This window comes from Chelonus insularis, unplaced genomic scaffold (assembly GCF_013357705.1).
Source record: "Chelonus insularis isolate UGA/USDA-ARS -01 unplaced genomic scaffold, ASM1335770v1 contig_88_pilon, whole genome shotgun sequence".
NCBI lineage: Eukaryota > Metazoa > Arthropoda > Insecta > Hymenoptera > Braconidae > Chelonus > Chelonus insularis.
This window is the reverse complement of record NW_023276776.1, coordinates 3,818,725-3,844,850: the sequence shown is the minus strand read 5'-3', so window position 1 is coordinate 3,844,850 and position 26,126 is coordinate 3,818,725. Positions and strand designations below refer to the sequence as shown.

Genomic DNA, 26,126 nt, shown 5'->3' with positions numbered 1-26,126 from the left:
TCATTTCCGTACTTTATATAACTCGAAAGGTGAATAAACTCATTTTTCGATAATCATTTTCGTCTTCATTATTTATTTCATTACGCAGAAGTACGTAATTTATCGTTTCAACCCCAACATCAGCTTGTCACGTCGACAAATTTTTTTTTAGAAATTAATAGAAGAGTTAAATCATTACACAGCAAAAATTGAATAAATTTATATCTTTTTGTCTGACAGAGCGATTGCAATTCAGCATAATTGTATTATTATTAATTCAGTGTCTCAAAAAAAAAAATATATATATATATACTTAACACAGCAACATTGGGTATTTAATAGCTATTTTAGAATCATCAAACCTGACACAAGAAATAAAAACCTTTTGAATTTCAGCAAAGATAGTACATTTGAATATTAGTAATGTTTCCCTATTCTAATGTACAGTGGAACCATTCAACATCTAGGATCTAAACTCTAAAATGTATAAGTAACGAAAGCAGTCTACAAGATGATGTTCTATAAACTAACTGTATGCTATATAATCTCGGTCGATGACCTTTTTTATCATTTGTATTTTGAATTTGTGTATTTTCCTAAATATACACTTAGGAATGTTATCTAACACACTTTGAAGAATAAGCATAAAAGTTGGAGAAAAAAATACTGATGATTGTTTGCCAATGTTATTTGAATGTGTTATAGCAACTATAACATCTTAGAAAAAAAAACTATCCAAGTGAACAATTGATGTGGGTGTGAAAAATGGTGTTCGTTGAACCGATGAGTCAGATTTAAAGGTCGGGAACAAACGTGAGTTCTGACAGTACATATTATATTAACAGTCCGTTCTCCTAGTCTCTGCGTGTTACGATAGTAACATTATACGCGACAACCCAAGTATAACTGTATAGCCATGTAGCAAACGGTTAATGACCCCGGGCCACAGCCGAAAACTGGCAGACAATCAGACTCGCGATAAGCTACATGATGGTTTCAGTTGACAAGCGACTAAACTAAACATACTACGTTTATGATGGTGATGATCGCTTATTGATTTTTTGTTTGTCTAACGAATCGTTAGTCGAATGTTATCAGAAAGAAATGGCTAGGCTTGTGCGTCTTCCGGTTGCCAGAATGTATATGATATGACCTAGATCGAATTTTGAGGTGATTGCCCGCCAATCCAAATATGTTGTATTATAGACCTTTTCTTTCTTCTTCTTCTGCTATACTCATACCACTTAAATTGATCTTCTATTATTCATAATTCCCATCCATTGGACTCTTCAATCGTCAACTATCATTCATCAACAACTTTTCCAGTCTGCAGTCTTCTAATGACTTTATTTATTATTGATGTTATGATTGTTTATTGATTAGCTTTTCATTAGTTTGCTTTTTCTTTACTTTCTCATCATTGCCTATGATTTAGAAAATTTTTTTAGCATATATTCTACTAAAATTATGATAATAATGATAATTGAACATTAAATAATGTGGAAAAATAAAATAATGAGTGTTTATTAAGTCTTTAATTGTATCAAAAACATTTGTTAAAGAAACTACTTAATAATCTATGAAATAACTTATTTGTGAAGAAATAATATTATTTTATATTTCAAAAAAAATATTTATTCAATTGCTTGTTCTAATTTTTGTCATTCATGAGAATAAGTATTAATTGTAAGTCTATTACTTTCTTCAAATAAAATTATTCTTAGAATCTTCTTATCATAAAAAAAAAAGTTTGTCTTCAAGAGGACCAATAATAATATTAATTTTTATTGTTGGAAATTTAATTTAAATACAGTGAATACACAATTCACGGTTAAAGAATGAATAAATGGATAAATTTAAAAGTCTGCACATGTATGCTTAACTTTTCTATCGGTCGATATGAGTTGTTCACCAAACATCAGGTCATTGACAGTAACATTAGGGCCTAGCCTTAGATAACTGTAATCTTCCGAAAACTATCGTGACAAGAGTGAAGAACCTCTAGTATATACTTTTGGAATACTATTAGACACCCATAGTTATTCGAATAGCAGAAAGTGTCATTCATCTAAGTCACGTTTTTACATAACATAGCGGTAATCATTAATTTTATGCCACATATTCAACGACTTTTTATGTATTTCCTTATTTTTTACATTTGAATAAATCGATTAGTTTATTCCAACTATCAAAACTATCCAATTATTATAATAAATATATCGTATAAAACTTGATGATACTAATGAGTTAATAATTTGCATTATTCTTTACAAGCCCCAGAGGATTGTAAAAATTAATTTCAGTGACATGTTGCTTACAAAGTCATTTTTAATTGTGTACAGAGAAAAGCTCTTGGAATAATTTACAGTAGAATATCCGTTTTAAACGGATAAAAAAGGATTTGTATCCTTTATCCACTCTTTTACATTTACATAAGCTACAACTGCTAGGAAGACTTGATTTTTTCTACGGATTTTAAGCTTTATGAATAATAATTTATTTACCTTTGAGATTAAATTATAATTGACAATTTTTTTTATTTATCATTTGACATTAAAAAATAACCAGAACAATTTTTTTTTTAAACTCGAGTATTTTAAGGTAAATTTCCTATATGAGTTTATATTGTGACTTATTATAAAATCTAATCATTAATATTACCATCCAATTGTCCAAAAATAAAAAAAAATCAGTAAATCATTTTTCCAACAAAAACGACTAAATCAAAGAATTTTTTTATGTCATCATTTTCATAGGCATTGATATTTTCCACAATTGAAAATATGATTTGACCATCTTGCATTGGCTGGCCACACACAGTAGCATGATTTATTAAATAATTTCAAAGAATTGAATATTTATTCAAGAAAAACCCTTCATATGCAACAGAAGCATCAAAACAGATGTTTGATATTGAATGAAAACTAGGTCTCCTGTACTCTATATCATATGACAATAACACTCAAGGTGTAATTTCCTTCATGAAACACATCAATACAACGTAATGAAAAGAAATATTAAACATATTGCTCCCACGATCTACATCCCTATCAAATTCGATCTCCAATCGCGAATTAATAAAAAAATCTAACGGTTTGGATATCAAGTGACCGCCATTTTACCGCTAGGCTTGTAAAGTACTCTCAAATTTATCCATGTATTTTTTCCACCCCCTCGTTCGTCTCTACATCTCTCTCTTGCTCAGAAGAGTACAGTTGAAGCTGCATTGTCAAGTCGAAGGGCTCATTGTCGACAAGCACGAATCGGCTAGGCATTGTTGAAGAGGGACTCTTTATTCCAAGCAGGTAGCTTCCTCAAGACTAGTGCCTATATATTCCTTACTACTAATATATGTATATGCCTAGTACTTTGCTACCTATATACCTGTTATATGTATTATATAGCACATACCGTCTTCCTATCGTGTTTATCGATTACCAACCAATCGATTTATTGAGGCTCGTAGTCAATAGTTCTATCACAGATGTGTGCATATTTTAAATATCTTTCCTTCATATCCAACGTCTGGGATACATTTTCTGCATCGTATTTCTTCCTAATGATTTTAATTCTTCCTAATAATAGATCTATGCATTATTAAAAATGAGCTTTATTTTACGACTGTAGTTTTTTTTGCCTAACAATAATTTTATTACACTGTAAATCCAAGTGTTGAGAAACTAAACATTTAAAATGTTTATAATTTTAAACACCAGAAATGAACTACAATAATTTTGTACACAAATTTTAAACGTTTTTTGCCGTTTACCAAAATACTATAGTTTATTTATGATGTTCAATATTATCAATACTCAAGTGTTTAATTATTAATTACTTTAAGTGTTTTATTACTGAACACTTGAATTTTTTTGGATTTGCAGTGTACTAATTTAGCAAGGGGTATTTTATTAATACCTTTGTTATGTAAAGTAATGATAATTATTTACTGTAATTTAACTTTTGAAGAGGATAAGTATTTATTTAATAATAATATAAAATCGTCAAAAGAATTTAATTTAATTGGTGATATGTTTATTTGATTGATATTTTTCAGTGCATTACGATAAAATTAAATATTAGTTAATAAAAAAAAAGAAATTAATAAACACAGTAATCATCGTAACGGATATTAATTAAATAGAATTGATGATAAAATAAATTAATTAACGTAATTACTTTGAAGTACTCTAATAAATATATATAAATTAATATATTATTTTAACTAATTTTTAAGCAATATATCAAAATGATTTACGTTTATCCCAATGTTGACTTTATGGTAAAATAAAATCAAGTTTTAATAAAAATAAAATGATATTTTTATCATCTCAAATAAAACCCTTGATATCTTGAGTAAATTTTCGAAGAAAAGTGATATTATGAATGAAACTATCACCCTCTTGGTTATGGTGTATCGTAGATTCTCCGTAAGCTACTCCCCTATTTCTCCAAGCCGAGCTTTTCATTCAAGTTGTTCTCCCCTACTTTCAAGAGCTTCCTTCCCAAATGACATTCTTTCAAATCCTTGTATCTCACTCCCTTTCTTCTTTCTTACATCTATCGAACAAAGTGAAGACAATAACAGACAAAGGGATGAAGGGAAAAACCTACCCCAATAAGAGCATATATATTCTTGGTAACTCGGCATCTCTTTTTAATTTTCACCCTGTTGGCATGTCTCCAAGGCTTTTCCATTCTTCCTCTCACTCTTTTTTACTTTCCCCTTCTCCTCTATTTCACTCCCACCCTTAAATCATTCTTTCTCTCTCTCTCCGACAAACTCCCTCCGATCGAGGGGAAAATATAATGGTGGGGCTGTGTGGTCTTGCGCGGCACACAGTCAACCTAGAGCTACGGCCGTGTAAGAATCATATCTCAGAGCGGTGTCACCATCAGGCCGAATCTTGTTATCAATTACAGATTTACCGACGCACACAACTCAAACAATTGTCACGCGCTTAAATCATTTTGAAATGACGATAATAATAACAACAAACAAGTTGTACCTTTAACACTTGTGGGGGGAGTGCGTTTATGCGTACGACTGATAGTTAAAATAGAAAGAGAGTGAGGGAAAGAAAAAGGAATAGGGGACAGAGTACGATTGCGCGCGCGGATCCAGTACTCAGATAATAAATGAATCCCGCGCGGTGAATAGACGCGAATGAGCGGGAGTTCAGAACAGACCGTTCCGAGTGTACGAAACGGTGAGTTTGGTTGTTGTACCTGAACTTAGTGGATTTTTAACTCAAATTAATCACCATTATATTAGTTGATTAAATAATTATATCTGTCTGTTGATCAATTGATAGTTAAATTAAAGAAAGTGTTTGAATTTTTTTTATTCAGAATTTATTCAAAGTTTATTTTAGTTGGAATTATTATCAGAAGTCATGTGATTAATGTTCACTTAACTTTATTGAACTATATAAACATATATTATGATATTGAAATAAAGATTTTAATTAGTTGATGAATAAAAGTCAATTTTTATATGAAATTACCAAGCCATTTGAGTGAAAAAATATTCAAGGATTAGAGGTGTAATAATTATATATATCATATAAAACAAATTATAGCCTACATCTTTATATGCGTGTGTGTATATAGATTTGAAATACTTGGGGATCGATAAGTGATAGTGAAACCGAAAGGGTGATCGGTACAAAGTTCTCCTAAGCAATGATCATCAACAACAGGATTAATCTGTGATTATTAAGTGTGTTCTATTGTGTTTTCATTTTTTTTCTCAAACATATCTATCTACGTAACATTTAAGTGAATATCATACTAGTGTTTTTTTTTTTATTCACTACACACGTATATCTCGAAATACAAATACGTATCAAGTGAGTCGTTTGCAAAAGAACCAACGTCCGTAATTGGTGACTTTTTGAAATATTATATAATGGTTATTATCACTATTATTATTATTATTAATTAAATGCATATTTAATTTCTCATTCTTTTTTCAATAATTTCGCTCATCGTTTCTTAAACAGAAGTTTCCACTTGTCAAATATGCCAGAAGGAGTTTAAACTCTTGTATCTACATACAGACACTTGCTTCATCATCATCTTTCTTCTTCCCGCCTTTCTCCTTCTTACTCTTATTCGGACAGTCTAGTTATGGATATTATTAAGTAATTTACGACGAGCACGCACACGCTTTACAAACATAAACCTACGCGTATATTGCGCACGCCTCCCGCGTGTATATATCAGAAGATATAAAATGCACGTGAGTGCGAAAAATTATTACAGGTTCTCATTTTTATTGGAGGAAATAGAAAATTCAATAGCGAATAAATATTCTAACATTTCTTCTTCTATTTTCTCTATCTTCCTTGGTTGTCTATTTGAGCTTTTAACTACTAATGTCAATGATGTATTTAACAATTAAACATTTAATTATAAATAGACGTAATATCTAGTGGGAGGTACTTGTCTTTCTTGGTGGTGTGTGTGATGATAATAATAATAATATTTAGTATGAATCGATTTACGATCAGAATCTAAAGCCTCTTGGGGTTAATAGGGACAGGGAATAAGAACAAGTAGCTAAGGAGATATATAGTGAACCTAAAAAAGGGAACAGTTTGATAAAATACTTGGCTCTAGCCGGCTAGAGTCAGTACAGCGTCGCGAAGCCGGCTCTATACTTCCGTGGCGTCGGTGGCCGCCTCGTTGGATCTACAACAGCCAGCAAGACTACGTGTACACGACCTAAATAAGATGCGATGCCCCCGCGGCGAAAATAATTCATGCGATGAGTCCCTGCGATGCGCTAAGCAATGCAATGCTTCCGCGCCTTTGAGCTTTTTTCCCAAAATTTTTTTCATTTTTTTTACTAAATTATATTTTTTCTCGGGCCTTCATGTCTTTCAATTCTCAATCAACTCAATGTTTAAAATATACTTTTTTTCTCGTCTCCTAATTATATTGATTGTGCAACTATTTTTTTAACTGTAAAGAAATTTCTTATTTAAGATTTTAAAATTCTGTGAAATTTTTTTTCCCCAACTACTCGAAAAATATTTCGAAAGCTTTCATAAAAATATATCTTACCGAAGTAAAAAAAGTTTCTTAAAACAAAAGTAATATTTCAAATCGTTGTATAATGGAGTGAAAAAAAAAATTCAAAATTTAAATCCCAATGATAATCGGAGAATTATGATAAAAAAATTTATTTACGATAAGTGACTGTTCTAAATGTTTAATCACCTAAAAGTATTATCAAATAGATAAAAGAAAATACAAGCTGTTAAATTAGCAATAAAATGAATGTCTTTCTAATATGCACATGTGAATAAATAAAAGCGAGGATGAGTACAGAGTATATAACATATAAACGTGCGCGTGAGTGAAACGGTAACCGGAGTGAATTGCATACACCGATGAGTTAAAGTGGGTCGCGCGAGCGCCTAGGATCGAGCTTTAAAGGTCCCGATAGTCCACGTGGCTCTCAGTGAGTGTATGCGAAGAGTGAGGAAACAGGAGCGCGCCGGACCCTACTCGTATACCACCCTCAACTCGTCCTGGATTCGCGTTGGTTTCACTTTCCACGGAGCATGCCACGACCGACTTTACTGCTCCTGCTCTATTTCTTGTCCCTCCAACTGTACTGCAGTTAACTGATAAGAGTCTACTTGTTCGTGATCACAACTTTAATACATCACCATTACGACCAACATACGTCTTAAAATTATCTTTCAAACATTTTACCACTGCCAATAAATATTCGTCTGGCCAACAACGACTTTCACTACTCGGTATCTCGTTAAATAATTAATTAATCAACAAAATTACATCGCAAAGTATTTTTTTCTGAATTACTGAGTTACATGAAAACTCGAGATTGCTTTGAAAGTAAAACAGTACATGTACAGATATGTATATTTCTGTACACAAATACTAATTCACCGGTAAATGTATCCTCCATGTTGTTGGAGTGCACACGCAAATGCACATATACATTTTGATATAGTTGGCAACGATCACAGTGTGAGTTCTACCCTGAAGTGGATCGTAGTAGTTGGCAAAAGCTTCAAGAAGAGGTAGACTCGTTAGGTGGTCGCGCGTGAGCTTCGCTCGATAGCAAAGTGTGCTTTTCCGACAAGCTTTCGAGCTGGTACGGAGCTTTAGTAAACCTTAAAGGGGAACTCTTCAACTTGCCAAGAAACTTAACAATTTTTACCTCACACAGATACCCATTATTCTATCTTTCGTTTATTCGATTTATTTAATCGTCAGCATCTACTCACCTTAACTCGTGGAATATTACAGCAGAAGCGTCTGAATTGCCTGAGGGTAGTTGTTCCACTTTTACAGGTGCTGCGCTATCCATAAATGTTGAATTAGAAGATGATTTTATGCCTAGAAGTGTATGAAGAAATCATTTTCAATCACGATTAAAAAAACATTAAAGTTTTATATTTCAATGATTATCTATTTTATTAATAATTAGATTAGTAATTACTGTTGTTAACATACTTAGATATAAATAATGATTTTGTTTTAAAAGATTTATAGCTTTTTCAATTATTTCAAGATTTTTATAGTTAAAACTATGAGAAAGATCGTTTTGAATATTCCTCATTAAATAAAAACTGTTATAAAAAATTTCAAATAATTCAAATAATTAAATAACAATCAACTATAAACTGTAATTATTGAGTTTTTAATGTTTCATTTAAAATGATGGAACAAGTGAATAAAAATAATTATTTTTATTAATTGAAATCCTTTCGTGATAGAATAGATAGAAATTAAAAACAATTCATCGAATAATTTTTTTTAATTAAAAATAACACAAAAGCCCTTTTGTTAAGCTGGAAATGAAATTTTCGAAAGTACAAAAAACAAAATTATTAAAAATGTAATTAAAAAAAAAATAAAGAGAAACGGAGCGAAATGATGAAAAAAGAAGAGAAAAAATAGTGAATCCTAAGAAATCAATGAAATTTACAAATTAAATTTTCAGGTGTTAAATAATCAGGATGATACGATCGATAATAATTACACTACGGGCAAGATTAAAAGACGAGTGACCAAAATTAGTGACAATTAAATATAATTGGATTATATAACAGTGAAAAAAAGTAAATAAAATAAAAAATAGCGGCGCTATACGCCGCCATTGTGATATGTGACAGATGAGTTTGACCATAGTTCATTAAAAGCCAGGAATATTTCGTATATGTACTCGCGCGCGAAATTCATTCTGGAGCACGAAGACAAGCACGGTCACCACGGCGTTCAACATGTTCGAGATGTGGAGCGCGGTGAGTTCCAAGTTGGAACACTCCGCGACCTCCTCGGGTTCGCCGCTACCCCTAACGTCACATACACCCCAGACGCCTCATACGTCTTCAGGCAGCATAAAAGGTAAAAATCGAGATCAATTCCAGTCGTTACAATTTTTATTTCCTCAATTAACTACTATTTTATTATTTATTTATGTAAAAAGCACCATTATTTAATTTTACTAAATATCATTTATAGAGAATCCAAATTATTTTTATGATGAAGAAAAAACAAAAAATAACTTTGACTCCACTGCTGGGATTGTGAAACTTCGATCACGAACTGATGCTTATATACGAATTTATATAGTATCAATGAACTCTTTCGTCCATATACTTTCACCGATAAAAAAGAACAGACCATATTATATTATCGTTTAATAATAAGATATAATCTTTATACAAGGGTTTTGTGTAGCTGTTCTGAATGGTATTTTGACAATGACAACGAAGACAGCTTAATTATTGGGCTCTTGATAACATCGTCTGAGAATTAAAAAGATTCGATAGAAGAATAAAATGTTTCCATTTTGTAAAGAAAACAAAATACTCCAAAAAGAAGTTTATTCTTTAAATGGAAAATTATTTCAGCATGAAGTTATTGTTATAAACAATTGAAGAGTTTTGGGATTCTAAGATTAATAGAAATACTTGTTAGTTTATGATTAGATTTTACTTGATGAGTTTGAAAAATTTTCGGAAATGAACATAAAATAATTACACTTGTCTGAATATGTTGTAAATCAGTGGAGATAATATTTCTAGATAATTGTTTTATTGATCTATTTGGAGAAAAGTAGGCAACAACTATTACAAAATAAACATTTAGTAATTTTGAAAAAAAAAAATCAAGTTTATGATAAAAAAAAAACTCATTTTCTTGTTCTATTTTAATATCAATTGAATGCAATCAAAATTTGATTATTTATTCATTTCCCGAGCAATAATAAAACTCATATAAGATAAATGATAAAAGTAGAAATTTCCTAGAAAAAAATTACAAAAATATGCCATAGGCGATGCTTCTGGCTAATGAAAATGTATTTTTTATAGCTACAGATTGAGTGTATGATATATATTTTGCATGGTAACGGAGGGTTTCGTCATCAGACTAGCTCGTTTGCTCGTGCTTATATCAGAGAAAAGTCGTATGCGTTTTGCAAGTCAGCTACTTTCGAATGCCATTTTGGCAGCCTCGAAGCTGTTGGAGCTAGCCCTCAAACCATAAGAGACTTGTTTATATATCTCACTATCATAAAAATCGTAATAAAAAAAAAGAGTAATAAAGTTAACATAAAAAAAAATTATTTTTATGCAAATACGAGAATAATCTAGGACGGTTTATTTGTTTTCCTCTTTTTACTATTATCAAATATTGAGCTAATTAATTCTCTATTTCAATTAAGACTAATTAAATTATAATTTTTCCAATTTCCCCAATTGACATATAGAAAATATTTCCGGCTACTATTCTCATTAAATATCTTTTACTAACGTCTATTTATTTAGTTCAATAAAATAAGTTAAAAACAATTTAACGAATTGGAGCAATCTAGAATCCAAAGATGCTCTAAATATTTTTGAATTTTTTGTGAGATTAATTTTATTGAGAAGTTAATAAAAAAGAAAAAAAAATTGAAACACATCATCTAAAGTCGTCTTATGAATATAAATTCAGTACAATTACATTTTCAATAGCTGTCGTGAATGAATGGATTTTTAAAATATAGGGTAGATGTATCGTTTGTAGACACTTCAAGGATTTCAGCGACATACACTAAAGTATAACTTGAAACTAGCCCTCCAAGTATTGTTGATCAATTTTTTATTCCCTTGTCTCATGTCTTCGAAAAAAATAACTCTATCAATAACTTTATTTACACCAACTCTATTTCAATCACATTATAATAAATAAAAAATTATTTCATACTTTTAATGATGAAAGAAAAAATGATTCAAACTACTCCCAAACTGATAAGGAACTTGAAAAAACAAAAATCTATTTTTTGATTAAACCTAAACATAGCAGGGTCACCCACCCTATTGAATTTATTATCAACATCAATTTACATTAGAATAATTACTTATTAATTATTCCAAACTTTTATTTTTAATTTAATACAACGAATATTTATTTAACATTTTTTTTTTGTCAAATAAATAAGCATAAAAAACTTTTTTTGAAACACTTTATAAATGCTTAATTCCGCTTAATATCCCATCATGTCCCTGGTTCCTTTTTTCTGTGAAACTTTCAAAGCGTTGGTGTAGTGTGACATTTCGCAGAACGCTTCATCGTTCACCAGTATTTACCCAAGAGAAGTTTGGCACTGAAAAGGGTGTAATGAAAGCAGGTGACGAAGAAATGAGAAGAGATGTACATGAATGTAAAGCCAAAGAGCCGCGAAGGCATAGAGAAGAAAAGAGAGGCAAATATGACGTTAAAAGGGGGGTTTGATAAGACTGTACATGAAGTACATAAGGGAAGAAGTGCAGTGAGGGGTTGAGAAGAGCAAGAAAGAGAAACATAGGCGTAGGTTACATTGGATCGATAGTTACGGCTGTGCAACTGTGAGGTTTGTGTCGTCGAGACATTCAATACATTCGCACGTGCACTCTTTGTGCATCGTCTGAAACGCGCGGTTCTGAAAGAAAAAAGTTACGGCCCAGTCGCTCGATTGGCCGACATGGAAACAGCTCCACTACACCCTCTCTTCAGTTCTTTTTCTCTCTCTTCTTCTCCTCGTTCTCTTCTCTTACAACCTACCTACCTACTTTTGCCGCGAGAGCATAGAAGTAAAGCTCCTCTCTCTTTCTCTTATAGTACTAGCGAAAAATCTGCCTCCATTGAAAGCTCTCACGTATCAATAATATATTTCGAGCTTTTTTTTTTTTAAAAAAATTTTAGGTTGTTTATAAAGGATTTTCTTTTTAGACTTTTTAAACTTTTTATATCCCACGAACTCTTTTGATTTTTACTAAAAATATTTTAAAAATTTTTTTTATATAACTTTCCCACCTGCCATCCATCTAGCTGCGTCTTAAATTAAAATGCTTTTATACTTTTAAAACCAACATTCAAAATCAGAAGCTTTTTTTTTTTGTATAGTTTTGGAGTATAGATTTTTCGATAAATTAAAAGTAATAAAGTATATCGAGTAAAATTGTATTGATATGAATGTTAGATAGATTTGAAAACTTAGGGGAATGCAAGCGAGAAGAGGGAGTGGCTGCAGGGGGAAAACACTCATGGGAATACGTAGTTGACGACGTTGTCTCGAGTATCGATTGAACATTGTGTTATAGCCTAACTCGCCCACACACCATCAGGCTCACAACATTACTAAAGACTCTACGTGATACTATGATGGACGAGAAGTGGAAACTCGTGTGGAAATTCGTTCATTGCTTTGTTTCATATTCGAAACTATTATGAAACTTTTGCTTTAACAGTATAATGAAAAAAGATATGTGATTTTCCTATCTTTACATTCATCATTTAACTTGCAGCTGTGTTAATAGAAACTTGCAATTAAGGAAAAAAAGCACGCGAGGAATACACTCTTTTATTTCATTCCTAAACAAGACATCAACTTTTCAGATTTTTTGAAATAAACTTTATCATATTGAGTATTCAATAATTTTTATTAAAATATGTAATGAGTATTTTATTTTTATTAAAAATTTAATGAAATAACCAATCTTTTATTGTTAAGAGAATAAAAAATTAAATTTTAATTTTCCACCAAATACATCATAAAGAGTTTTATGAATAGATGAAAAAAAGTGATTTCTTTTGTGGTATTTTTTTATTTAAAAAATAGAATACAAATAACGAGAAAAGACAAAAGCTCTTTTTATTTCTCCCTTTAAAATGCCTCATTGCTTAAGAATTCTTTATTCCAATTGCTCATTTTCATCGTAGCGGCTGCTTTCTTCCCACAAATATATATATCTATATATCTACACAGACATGAAATATTCTAGACGATTTGCTGCAGTATGCGTAGATACATATGCCTCATAGCTTGAATGCTCCTATCCTATAGAGGAGCTTCAGCACGAATCGATGCTCGTGAAAGAGATGGAAAATAAAAAATTGAAGATTGAAAAAAACTAGGAAAGCAAGAGCTATACTTGGATAATTTTTTTTTAAAGAAAAAAGTTAGTGGGTGGACCATTTTCTAAAGTTGTAAAGATATAGATGGAGACTGCGTGCTTGCAAATAGACGATTGTTGAGTGAATTCTTAAAGTGAGATATGTCGATATCTCGAAGGTCTTTTCAGTTTGTGAGAGACTCGTATATAGTTGAAATTCCAATTCGAAGAATTCTGAAGCCACAAAACACCTCGAGGGATTCCCGTTAGCAGTGCACCTCATAATACCATATGAGAGAACGATAAATATTTTACACTACTTTTCAAAATCAATTTAATATTCTTTTCTATCACATGATTTTTATCATCAACTCATAGCAATAATAACCATATTACTCTTGAGAAATTATTTTAAAATGATACATCACAACTTCTAAGAATATTTAGTAAATTACTAACAAGTAACTTTTATTAATATTTAATTTTAACAGGAACAAAAAAGCTACATTTGAAATATTAGAATTTGGTGCTAAGAAGGAAGTTATAATTCATAAACAACAACTGATTTCTTTCGCAAGCTCATATGTCATTTCTTTCTACCCTTTCATTTTTTCAAGCTAAAACATTTTTTGTGAAATTAAAATATTTTTTCCCCACAAAAATCGTTTAAAAGCTCCGAAAAAAGTATCGGCTTTCTTTAAATATTCAATTTCAACAGAAAAATAAATTGATGACAGCCTGAATTTTATTTCTCGATAAAAATAATATTTATTAATTACCAAGAAATAGAATCGACTATCGAAGATTTTCGTGAGAGTAGAATGGATAGTTTAATATGAAATTTCCATTGAAGAGTAAAATCTGAACTGATTTGAATATTTTATAGAATAAATGATAGAGGTTTCCCCACGGTTGATGCTTGATCTATCGATTAAAAATGTAGGCCGCTAGCCTCGAGTAAGACACTCTTGGCTCATTACCACTACTGCTAATTTAGATGTGTCCATTTAGATGTATTTGCGTCAAGTCGTTAGATGCCCGCTTAGTAACGAGAGCAGTGTGCCTTCTATCATCTCCTATCTGTCTATATTTTCTTAGTCTCTCGTTCTATTTATTGTTTCTTGATAACTAACCTATCACATGTTATTACATATACCTATAAATCATCATTTAAACTATTCCGTGACTTGTCTTTCTCAAAAATTAGCTGATGCTTGTCAGCGTCAATCCAACTCTAATGAAAAACAGTCTTAAACTTGGCTTGATTTACAGTAATGTTTTTTTGGTTTAATTACAACCAGAAAAAACCCATGCATTTTTGCTTGTAAAATATTTGAAGAATTATAGCAGAGTAATATGAAAATAAATCAAACAAGCGAAGAAGCTTTTAGTCAATTTTTTGTCGAATTAATGGCAAAGAATAAATTTTTATTTGTTCAGTAATTTTTTTTGGGATGATTTTTTGTCATATTTTGCTCTGTTACTGTTTCCACATCTAGTGGAAAATTGGCGCGACGGTGGGACTTGGTGTGGTATATACAAACGAGGAGGCAGTGTCAGTGGTAACGGATCGATAGTAGTAACCGAGCAAATATAGTCAGACGGAAACTCGAGACGCCTGAGGATCTGCTTCCCGTCTGGCAACGTCGTAACTTTCAATAAAGCTCGGGATAAATAACAATACCATATAGAAATCATTTTAAACGTCAGTTCAGTATTGAAATTATTCACTGATATATCTTTTATTATTATTATCTATTCTATTTCTATTGAGTATATTACCGAAAAAGCTCTTTATTATTTTATTCACTAAGTAATATTTAAAAAAAAATTTTTCCTATTTTCTAAAAGAGACAAACATTTCAATGCAAAAAAAAAAATGAAATAAAAATTATTTCATTTGTAACAAAAGATTTATTCAATGAAATTAAGGCTTTTCAAAATGATCAGTAAAGTGATAAATTGGCAAACTTGTTATCAAAGTCATTTAATATTTTAATATTTTTAATATATCAATTCAATTGAATTTATTGATGCTGTGTAAAAAATTATTTCATTGCAATTTAACGGTTACATTACGAACCCTTTTAATGAATCAATAACTCCTATGCAAGTGGAGTCACAAAAGGTCAAAAAGCACATGTTATACATAATTGATCCAAAGTAATAAAGAATAAAATATTAATAAAACCTGCTCTAAAGAAAATGAAGATCATAAAAATTTTTATAAAGCATAAAAGACATAATAAAAAAAATTTATATATATAACAGATGATTTCCACATGCGAAAACGTAGAGAACTTGAAAATATTTTCGAGACTGCATCAAGTTCTTTGCAGACAATTATCATCCTACTCATTTTTCTCCGTTTTATTCTCAAATCTAGCAGCCTTAGGCACTGTAATTATGACATATTATTTTCTTGGATGAAATTCGCCAAATAGAGTGGTATTAATTAGCTGGTAAAATAGAGTGAAACGTAATTTTACTGGCAGCTGTCATTTTATATAGCTGTGATTAATGAATTTGTCTTGATTACAATTTTCTTCATGATTAATTATTATTCTTGCATAATCAATTAGTTTCTCTTTATTTTAGTCATTTAATACTTTTTTTTATTAACATTTTGATGAACCTCGTTGAATTAACAAACTTTACTATTTATTATTCAATAAACTTTTCTTCACCCACACCACTTATTACTTATTTTCAACAATTAATCCTCTATTACATTAATTACTACTAAAAAACAATATTAATCACAAGTGTATTAAAAGAGATACTGCTTAGATAAACTAATAATCAACTACAAAATCAACGATAGAGTAAGAGAGAAATATTTAATAAATCATAAAGTTGATGTTGGAAGAAATTATTTATGATCAATTGACAAATACATTAATTTATGAAGTATTCTCAAACATAGTCTATGGAGATAAATAAATAAAATGTCACATTTGGCCTACGATGACTCACATCACCATATGGCCTTAGTGAAGTTTATACGGTGCATCAGGCAGGTACCATGTAAATATGGATCGACCAAATGCGCACAATACCGTGATAAGCTTTTGGAAAAAAAATATCAACAAAACATTATTTATTTCCTAAATGATTATCGCGATTTTCCATTTATCAAAGCTTAAAACTGCAGTATTTTTGACATTGAAAACCCCCTAGGTATTATATAAAAATGATGTTTGATCATAAAAAGTATGGATATGTGTATTTAAGAACGAAAATATCACATGAGATTACTTTTGGCGTTCTCGCATCCGGGCGAAAGTCGTTTCAAGAAGCAGCAGCAGCAGCAGTAGCAGCAGAGAGCAATAGAAGAAAAAAAAGAAAGTTATATGTTGGCGCACTGCAAAGTTGCGCTCACCCAAAGAGTGTAGAGAACTGTGTGCTGCCAAGGCGTAAAGACTTGTTGGAAGATAGAGAGAGTAGGAGAAAGAAAAGAACGATAGGCCAGACACGTAGTCGCAAGGGAACCGTATGTTACGCAATCATTTGCGGTGCTCAAGCAACGATGCCTTATTGTGGAGGTGCATGCGCGGCATTTCCAAACTCCCTGTTGTATATATGGATATATATGGAGATATATATATATATTTTTTATTGTTGGATATACACATGATGCGTTTTCAGTATTTTTTCATTGCCCTTACAAACATTAATGAGTAATTTTCTCGTTGATCATATGTTGTAGATAATTATTATTACGCCAGACATCAATCATTTGACCCTTGAAAAGTGAAAATCGTATCTTTTCATCGTTTTTTTCCTTTTTTTCTATGTCGTTATATACGTCGCGGTTAACTCATGCGCACTAAACTATAGAAGGACAAATCGTGGTTCATTGAAACATTAAAAAAAAATATTTCTTTGTTTAGATATATAACAACGTTAATAACGAAAAAAAAACCCATTACATCGATTGTTAATTTTTCTTTTTCTTCAAATCAAAAAAAGTCCCAAAAAATTGGCATACTTTTATGTATAAATAAAATTTTTTTTAAATATTTAAAAAATTATTGAAACATAAAAAATGAATTATCCTTACAGCTGTCTATAAATAATGAAATAATTTAACAATTAAATGAGAGGAAAATATAAGATGGTTTTATTCTAAAGTTGAATTAGTGATAAATTAAATAAATACTAGTTTTAAAGCATAAAATAACTTCTGATTTATATACCGGAAAAGTACAAATAAAAACAGAATAAACTAGTGTTGCACACTATAGGAATGATAGTTTTACTGCAGGCACTACCTTAGCCCCATTATTTTTTTTTATACTATATTCTCGATATAAGTTAAGATAAATATACTCGATATAATCCGATAAATAATTTTTTTCAAGTATTTCTAATTGAAATGTTTTATAAATTCATGATATTGATAATAATAAAATTCTATAATTTTAAAATATGTAAAAAAAAAACAACAACAACAAAACGAAATATGTATAAGCCAGAAAGAGAAAGAGTCACGTACTTAGAAACTACAGAATATAACTTGAAAGATTGCATAAGATCCTGACTTACGTTGAATCGCTTTTACAAAGTCTAAACAATTGTTATCTATTACTCTCTTTAATAACGTGAAAAAAGCATTTAAACTATAAATAAAACATCAGTCATAAAAACTGCTAATGAATGATCAGATGAATTTATTTAATCATCAATTTATTTAATAGAAAATTCATAAAACAGAGCAATAACATTAAAATTAACATCAAATGAAGTGTAATATTAAATGGAAATTTATTCCCAATGTAAATGAAAAAAAAAATGTTTTAATCGTGTATCATTTGAAATAAATTTATTCCACGTTAATTAATTGAATAGAAATGTTGTTATAGATAGAAAAAAAAACAACTCAAAGGTTTATAGTAATTTTTGCTCAGCTGTATTACATACACAAAACAGAATATGAATCTATTTTATAGGCAGCCCTCAGAATGGCATTCGCGCGCTGGTCTTTGAAATATAGATAGATGCAAGCAGGCATGCTGATGTTATGATAACGCGTACATTCAGTGGTTCTCCATTCTTGTCTATGAATCAAGAAGGTCCATGACAACACACCATATGTTTATTTTTATTTTCTCACACTACTACTTATCCTTTCTAAAATAATCTAGCCTTTCATCGAGTTTGTTTCGATACTCTACTATTAAATATCTGTGAATGTACACAGATCTTGTAATTCATTCATAATTTTATTTCAATACACCTACAAAGTTTATTACAATTTAATTCTACCATTAGCTATCTGTTCTTTATGAGCCAACAGACAATATATTATTATTATCATTGCTATCATAATTATTCTGATGATAAATGTATGAAATAAAAATTAAAGAATATAAAAAAGTATAAAAAGTGATAATGATATTATAAATATTGATATTTTTATAATAAATGGAATAATATATAAATAAATAAAATGGTTGAATAAATTGATGAAATAACTTTAGATCGATAAAATGATTGGTCGTTGCACTTGGCTGTCGATTGTCGATATCCGCCTGGTCTATTCTATTCTTTACTCTTTTTATCATTCTTTCTCTCTCGATCTTTCTATTCTACAGTATCACTAGTGTACACTCGATATGGGTGTCTCACAGCTCGTACATAATACGATTTATGACGGACACACGCACAGAAAAACGAGGGAAGCACACGATGTGAATAAGTGCATGATCTAGAAACATAAGCATCTCTTAGGGTGAATCTCTTTTTATAATAAAATATTTTTAATACTTTTTTTTTTTTTATTATTTTCTCTTTCTGCATTAAATATATTGCATAACTATTTTATCAAAACTTTATTGTTTTACCAATAAATAATTATTTTTATCAACCAAAAAAAAAAAAAAAATAGTTTTCTTAAATAATTAACATTGTGTCAATATAATGCGATGGAATTTTTTATAAGGAGGTTTATTTAACCGATTGAATTTTTTTTGTTTCAGGTAAGAGTCTTGTGCAATCTTTATATGAACAAATGAGGAGAAAGAGAGAGAAAGAATGATGTTCTAAGGTGATAAAAAGAAGCGTTGATGGGTGAGAAATGATAAATAAAAAAGGTTACAATAAAAGAAAGAGAAATGATAATTAATTGATAAAAAAAATTATTGTTACTCAGAATGACTTAATTCATACATAAAAAATTCGCAAAGATTATATAACAATAAAAGCATTATTACAAAGAGTCATTTTTAAGTAATAAATTTAGATGTCTGTAATAATTTATTTCAGTGCAAAAAAAAAAAAAATGTAACTAAAATCTTTATCGGAGATAAGAGCATGTCATAATACATGTGTAAAAAAGCAACCTCGATATAACGCGTACCGTCACTATATAACATTGAGAGCCACTGGCATGGCAGCCTTGGCTGAAGTTGTCGAACCCGCGACCCAGTTACACGTTCGCGCCAACACAGAGTCTCGCGTTAGTCACCCACACTTCTGCGTGGTGCATGCATCGTATGTTGATGCACACATGGAGCCTTGGTAGTTAGTATAAAAGAAGGAGGGAGATAGAAAGAAAGAGAGAGAAAGAAGCGAGAGTGAATAAGAGAGAATACAAGAAGAGTGTAAACGTACACCCACACACGCATTGTGCGTCGTATTAACGACGACGAAGCGTCAAAGTGAAAGAAAGGGAAAACAAGAGGGAAAAGAGTTATCTGTAAAATGCTGGCAAGTGTTTCCCGAGCACCAGCATTTGGATGTAACGTTCGACGATTAAAAACAAAACTGTTTCAGGACAAAGAGAAATGCGAAAAATTAAAAGTTTTTTTTTGCTTAACTTAAATTTTCCCGTATTTTTTATGGTTTATTTTTTTATCTTTATATAAAATATTTTAATAAACTGCTTTTTACTAAATGTGGTAAATGAAATACTCTCATGTCGTTTAAATTAATAATAGTTAGTAAAAAATAATTACTGTCATATTGAAATTCCTACTAAATTAAAAAAAAATTACCAATCATTTTGTTATTATAATTTAAGTTGAAAAAAAGTTTCTTATTTAATATTAAGAGTTCAAAGATCAACTTAATTAATAGAAATGACATTTTCAAAATTGTTATAGAATCTTTTAATTTTTTTAAAGTAAATTAATTAAGATATCATTCAAAGGAAGAAGATGGTATATTTATAAGTGAAAATATTTTCAAGTGACTGAAGACTATAATTGATCGTCTTATTTCTTATTCATTAATTATAGTAAATACATAGTAATCATAAGAATAATAATAACGAGTTATTTTAATCCAACTTCAAGACAGTGTAGTTAATATTAAGTATTACCAAAGAGGGCAAGGTGCACTGAACGTTATCGTCATTACAACTAATTCCATATCACCTCTTCGATATGCTTCGCCAATAAATCTATAGAGATCGAAGTGTAAATGAATAACGAGATAGAATTTCATGTCAAATAATGAATGACGTAATGAAAATTGATCAATCCGAATTGAAAGGAAAAATAGAAAAATGTATTATTTATATATTTTTCCCAGATTTTGAATGATAAAATAATTTGTCGAAAATAATGGAATATATAGTTGATATATAAATATAGTAAATATAGGTACAGCATATGCAAATGATCTGATAAATGACTGTGGAAAAAATGCAGAAAATAGGAGAATATTCTCGCGTTGGCGTGTAAACTACTCCAGAGAGGAGAAGGAGAAAAAGAGAGTGAGATGTGTCTATTGAACGTGTGGGTAACAACTGCAAGCACGTCATCACTATTACAATGATGATCACTGTGACATTAATGTACTCACAACTATAGTTGGGGAAGGTAAAAAAGTAACCCACTCGGTCACTTATGAATATATAAATATTCTGTATTGTCATACGCACCCTTAATATTTCAAAATATTTTCAATAATGATTGAATTTTTTTCATTACTTATCTTAACGAAAAAATTATTTAATAAATAATTATTTCTTAATGGAAAAAAAATTTTTATATACAATGTTTGAATGAAAAATTTTTTTCCAATTGTGTAGAATAATTATGAAAGCAGCTCAAAAAAATTTAATAAATAGCGAAATTTTTTGATGACCCAAATTTAAATAATGAACAATATTCATTGGATGTAATTCTCTAAAAATGCGATAACGTAAACAAAAACTGACAAAATGAAAAGAAAAAAATATTCATGTTTAAAATTTAAGTAATATTATGCAACGAGAAATGGATGATAATTTTTTTCTAACTGTTTCATAATAATATCAACAAAACTAATCATACCAATGCGAGATAAAACATTGAAAAAACATTGCAAAAATAAATACGAGATGTACGAAATTGTCTATCATTATATTAATATTTTTTTAATATTGCAGAAAAAAGTTAAAAAAAAAAAAAAAAAGAACGATAATAATAAAAAAATTAGGAAATTTTTTCTTTTCAACATAAAAAGTAAAGCTCAAGATTTATTTATCTACTTGAGGATAAAGCGCAATTTTTTTAGCTTTAAATTCCGCAAAGCTGTTTAATGTTATCGTTGAAATTTCCTTTTTAATTTGGCAGTGAAGCCAAAGCCACACGCATCTCACTAGGGGCATCGTGCCAAACGGCATAAACGGTCGAAGAAACTCGAGATTGCGGGTAACAATCGTATCTGTATGCAGTCAAGTCTACGATGACCGAGTGACGCGAAAGAGCCTCGTAAGAGAGTCTTTACCGTATACCAAACACGTTGCGAATGCGTAATCACGAAGGCTACGACGATAGAGAAAGAGAGAGAGAAAGAAAGAGAGTGAGAAAGAGATAAACAAGTTGAACGAGTGAGGACATCGATAAAAGGATTGGCGTTTTGCAATGGGCTAAGGTCGATCGTAGAAATGGAAAAAAATTCCTCGTCACAACTGACAGATGAAAAAGGAATTAAATCAATGTCTAAAAGAATTTTTTTATCTCACAATCTATAGTCACAAACGTGAAAGTCAAGACTTAACTTGTGTGCTCAAAAATAAATAAAATACTATAGACGAATGACATGTTTAATTTTTTTATCAAACATAAACCATTAAGATCACGTTTAAGACAACGACAATAAAACATACTCAAAATTACGCACGTCGGTGATTACACAAGAAATTTCAGTGAAAGTTTTGGTTCCACAAAACTCTCTTGTCAACTATTTTTCATACGCAATTTGTTCAATTATTTTAAATACTTTCCAATTCATTCAATTTTAGGTCTCAAACAAACTCTCTTTTAATTCATAACCCACACTTTCATTTTATTATTAGACTCTTTAATAATCTATTAAAATTATTTAATAAATAAAATTTTCATTTATCTAAAAAATGTGTTGAAGAAAAATTAAATGAATAAATTAGTTGAAAATTATATTATAATTAAAATTAACTTTATTAAATTACATAGCATTGATAAATATACACGCAATGTGGAAATTTACTGTTAAAAATTACTTTGTCAATTAACGTAATTGATCTTTTAAAAAAACACACACACAATTTATTTAATAGTAAATGAATGATTCTATTAGTGGTGATAATGTGTTGACGTGATAAGAAATTAATGTTTGCAAAATATAGAGAATCCGAAAGCTATTTTCGAACATTTCCTCGGGAAATGATATGGTTAGTGGCAATGTATTTAGTCACATATTTTTCGAAGCCTCTTCACGAGGGATGGCAGACAGGTATTTCACCGAGTCAGCGGTTTATAAAATCCCAACGACGATGCACCGTGCTATTTTCACGTCGCACCACTTTTTCGTGCATTAAAGAAAAACTCCCGGACTGTTATTAAGACCAGGCAACTATTTTTACTTTGCTTTATATATATATACATGATGGTTTCGTAGAATGTTCAATCTGTCTGCAAAAGCAGAAAATTTTTTACAGTAGTTTTTCCACACTTATAAGCAACCTTTTTTACTGTTTATTCATTTCATGTTATATATTTTTTTTAATTTGTTCTCCTTGTTCTTTCTCTTGTCTTCTCACAATAATATTTCACTTTTTTGTTCGTTAATATTTGTTTTGTCACTCTCATAAATATAACACACGAGTAAAAGTAAAGAGTTGGATAACACAAATACGCGGTTAATTAAATAGAAAAATATGATAAGATCGTCTTGCAATGAAAGAGTAAATTTACTGTGAATCATAGATTATCAAGCTTTATAAATTTTATTACCATTTTCTCTTAGGTATATTTCCTTTAATAATTTCTTCTAAGGAATCCAACTATTCAAAAAATTCCCAATTTATGTGACAAATTATAGAAAAAATTCTCAATAACATGGAACATAAAGTACACTGCTTGTAATTGCATCGGATTCTTGATTAATGAAGTCTATTATTTATTTGCTTATTTATTTTTATTAAATACACTAGCATTTAATAATTATTAATAATGAATTATTATTCAACATTATTTATTAGAAATATTGATTTTGCAATGCATGAATAAATAATGACATTCTAAGAGAAACATGTTCTTAAATTTTATAACAAACATTAGTTCAGTGACCATCAGGGATTCCCCGTCCTTCATTTACGATCACAACCGATTGCAAAATTGCATCAGCTAATTTTGAAACAGCTCTTCTGTTTTCATGTTCACGACTTATTTGGGAATAAACATGCACGTCATTCACATGAATAAATAGTATGGAATTTATTGATAATATCCAACGCCATTGTTAACTGTACTGATAATAAAAATGCAGTAAAAAACTAATAAAGATAATGAAATATATCAGTATGAGAACATTATTGAAAATTTATGAGACAATAGTTGTCTAAATATTTGTTTATCAACTTGCAAAGAAAAAAAAAAAAATTCAACGATAAAAATTAATATGTAATTCTCGTCGATTCATGTGCCACACATTGCAAAACTTAATTATCATTCTGTTGGGGATCTGTCGTTTTGTTTACCGGTTTATTTCTTTTCCTCTGCCAGAAGTTACTTTTCGAACTTTCGCAATGTATTCTACGACTCTATTTATAGTGACTTGAAGAAAAATATATAAATAAAGTCGAAAAGTTTTGTTCTTAGTTAACGAACAATAAATATTACAATTTGTGTTTAATAAAATAAGAATGAATAAATAACGTGACATAAATATGTTGAAGGAAAATTGATTCAACTACAACGTCGACGATGAAGTTTGCGCATGTCCAATCTAGTACCACCGATAGCACGTGGTAATACACTTTACATTATCATAACATTCGCGGGAGCTTTCTAAATTTCACTGCGCGCGATTTGACATTCGGATAACGCGTCATGATCGATTGCCACAGTATGCGGGAGATTTAAAAATTCAATAAAACGTATTACGAACCAAAAGACATTAACTATTTATAATGGACAGTATAAATGCTTATAACCCATCATTTTTGCCAAAGCTTTTTTTGCTTTAGTCAAATGCAGTTCCTCCGCTGATATAATCGTAAAAAATCAGTTTACGACAATTTTAAAATAAACTTAACAACGTAAATGACCAGACTTTTAAAAATATCTGCAATGACTTTTTAAAAATTTATCTCCTCAAAAAAAAAAGCTTTCAAAGCTCTCTCGACTGAATTTTAATTTTAAAAACTTTTTCCAATAGAACATTTTGTCGTAAAGATTTCGGGTAAATCATAATATGTGACATTCTATTGTGAATTCTATCTGTCATTGTGATATGTGAGGTTGTTTCAAGAATTGTCGCTAAAATATCCAAGTAAGCCTAGTGCAAAACATCACACGCTGACGATGTTCGGAGTGCAAGTGGCGCAAGCCGATGTGGGTCAGCCGTGAGGCGCCCGCGCGCTGGCTTTGGATGTCCGAAGCTTCACGGAAACGTCCGAGCTTCAATCACGTTGCACATCTGGGTCAGCTGCGTCTCAGCGCATGCGCTTAACAACCCGGTCGTTCACCGTTGGAGTTACTAACCTTCCGGCGACACAACCGTCCGCCAACCCACCACGAGTCTTTCGTATTGACCGCCGGAAAAACGATGGATTTTCCCACTGAGCTAGTGCGCTTCCTCTGCAGCTTGCGCCACGTCCGTGTCTTTAATAACATGATGAGCCCTTTTACTTTTCTCTGGTAAATCGAAGATAGCACGAACTGGCAATCACTATTGAAATACACTCTTCATTTCGAATCGGTTAATAATAAATATTCTAGTCGTTTAATAATAATTATAATTTATGCACAAACTATATTTAACGCTATTATGATTTTGTAATGAACCATCTGAGGTGTTCAGGGGTTAATAAAAATATTCTATTGACATAGAAACAATTTTTTTGTTGGATTACAAAAAAAGAATTACGAACCAGTGAATTGACTTTTAAAATATGTTTTTATACAGATAAAATTGAGTTTAATGAAATAATCAAATAAAAATTAATTTATTCGATTGTATTATAAAAATTATATTCTCGTTGGTAAAATAAATTTAATTTTAATTTGAATGACAAATATACTTTTTCAAAAGTGTATTCTTATTAAATGGTGAGTGATATTTAAAAGTTGATAAAAGCTCTAATGATGAGTAAATGTAGCGATAAAATAGACAATTAAATTTTCAAGTGTTAAAATCTGAATATTAGCATAGATTATATTAATAATAATTGACTATTTTAATGATAAAATAAAAAAGAGATTTTGGTTTTTATTTAAAACTTTAATGTGCTTTAGAACAACTTTGTTGATCTTTTAAACGATAAAAATA

At 30.2% G+C, this 26,126-nt stretch overlaps 1 protein-coding gene across 7 annotated transcripts in view; it reads left to right on the top strand.

The window, feature by feature from the left end:
- Hr3 (Hormone receptor 3) overlaps positions 1 to 26,126 on the top strand; it is a 76,479-nt gene that overhangs the window by 30,237 nt on the left and 20,116 nt on the right. The window contains exons 1-2 of one of the 7 annotated variants that reach the window (XM_035091756.1): positions 4,840 to 5,828; positions 8,963 to 9,366. The exons of 5 other annotated variants lie outside the window; for them this stretch is intronic. In XM_035091756.1, the coding sequence (XP_034947647.1) occupies positions 9,243 to 9,366 (124 nt within the window). In that variant the 5' untranslated portion in view covers positions 4,840 to 5,828; positions 8,963 to 9,242. One more of the 7 variants, XM_035091755.1, reaches the window with a different exon arrangement.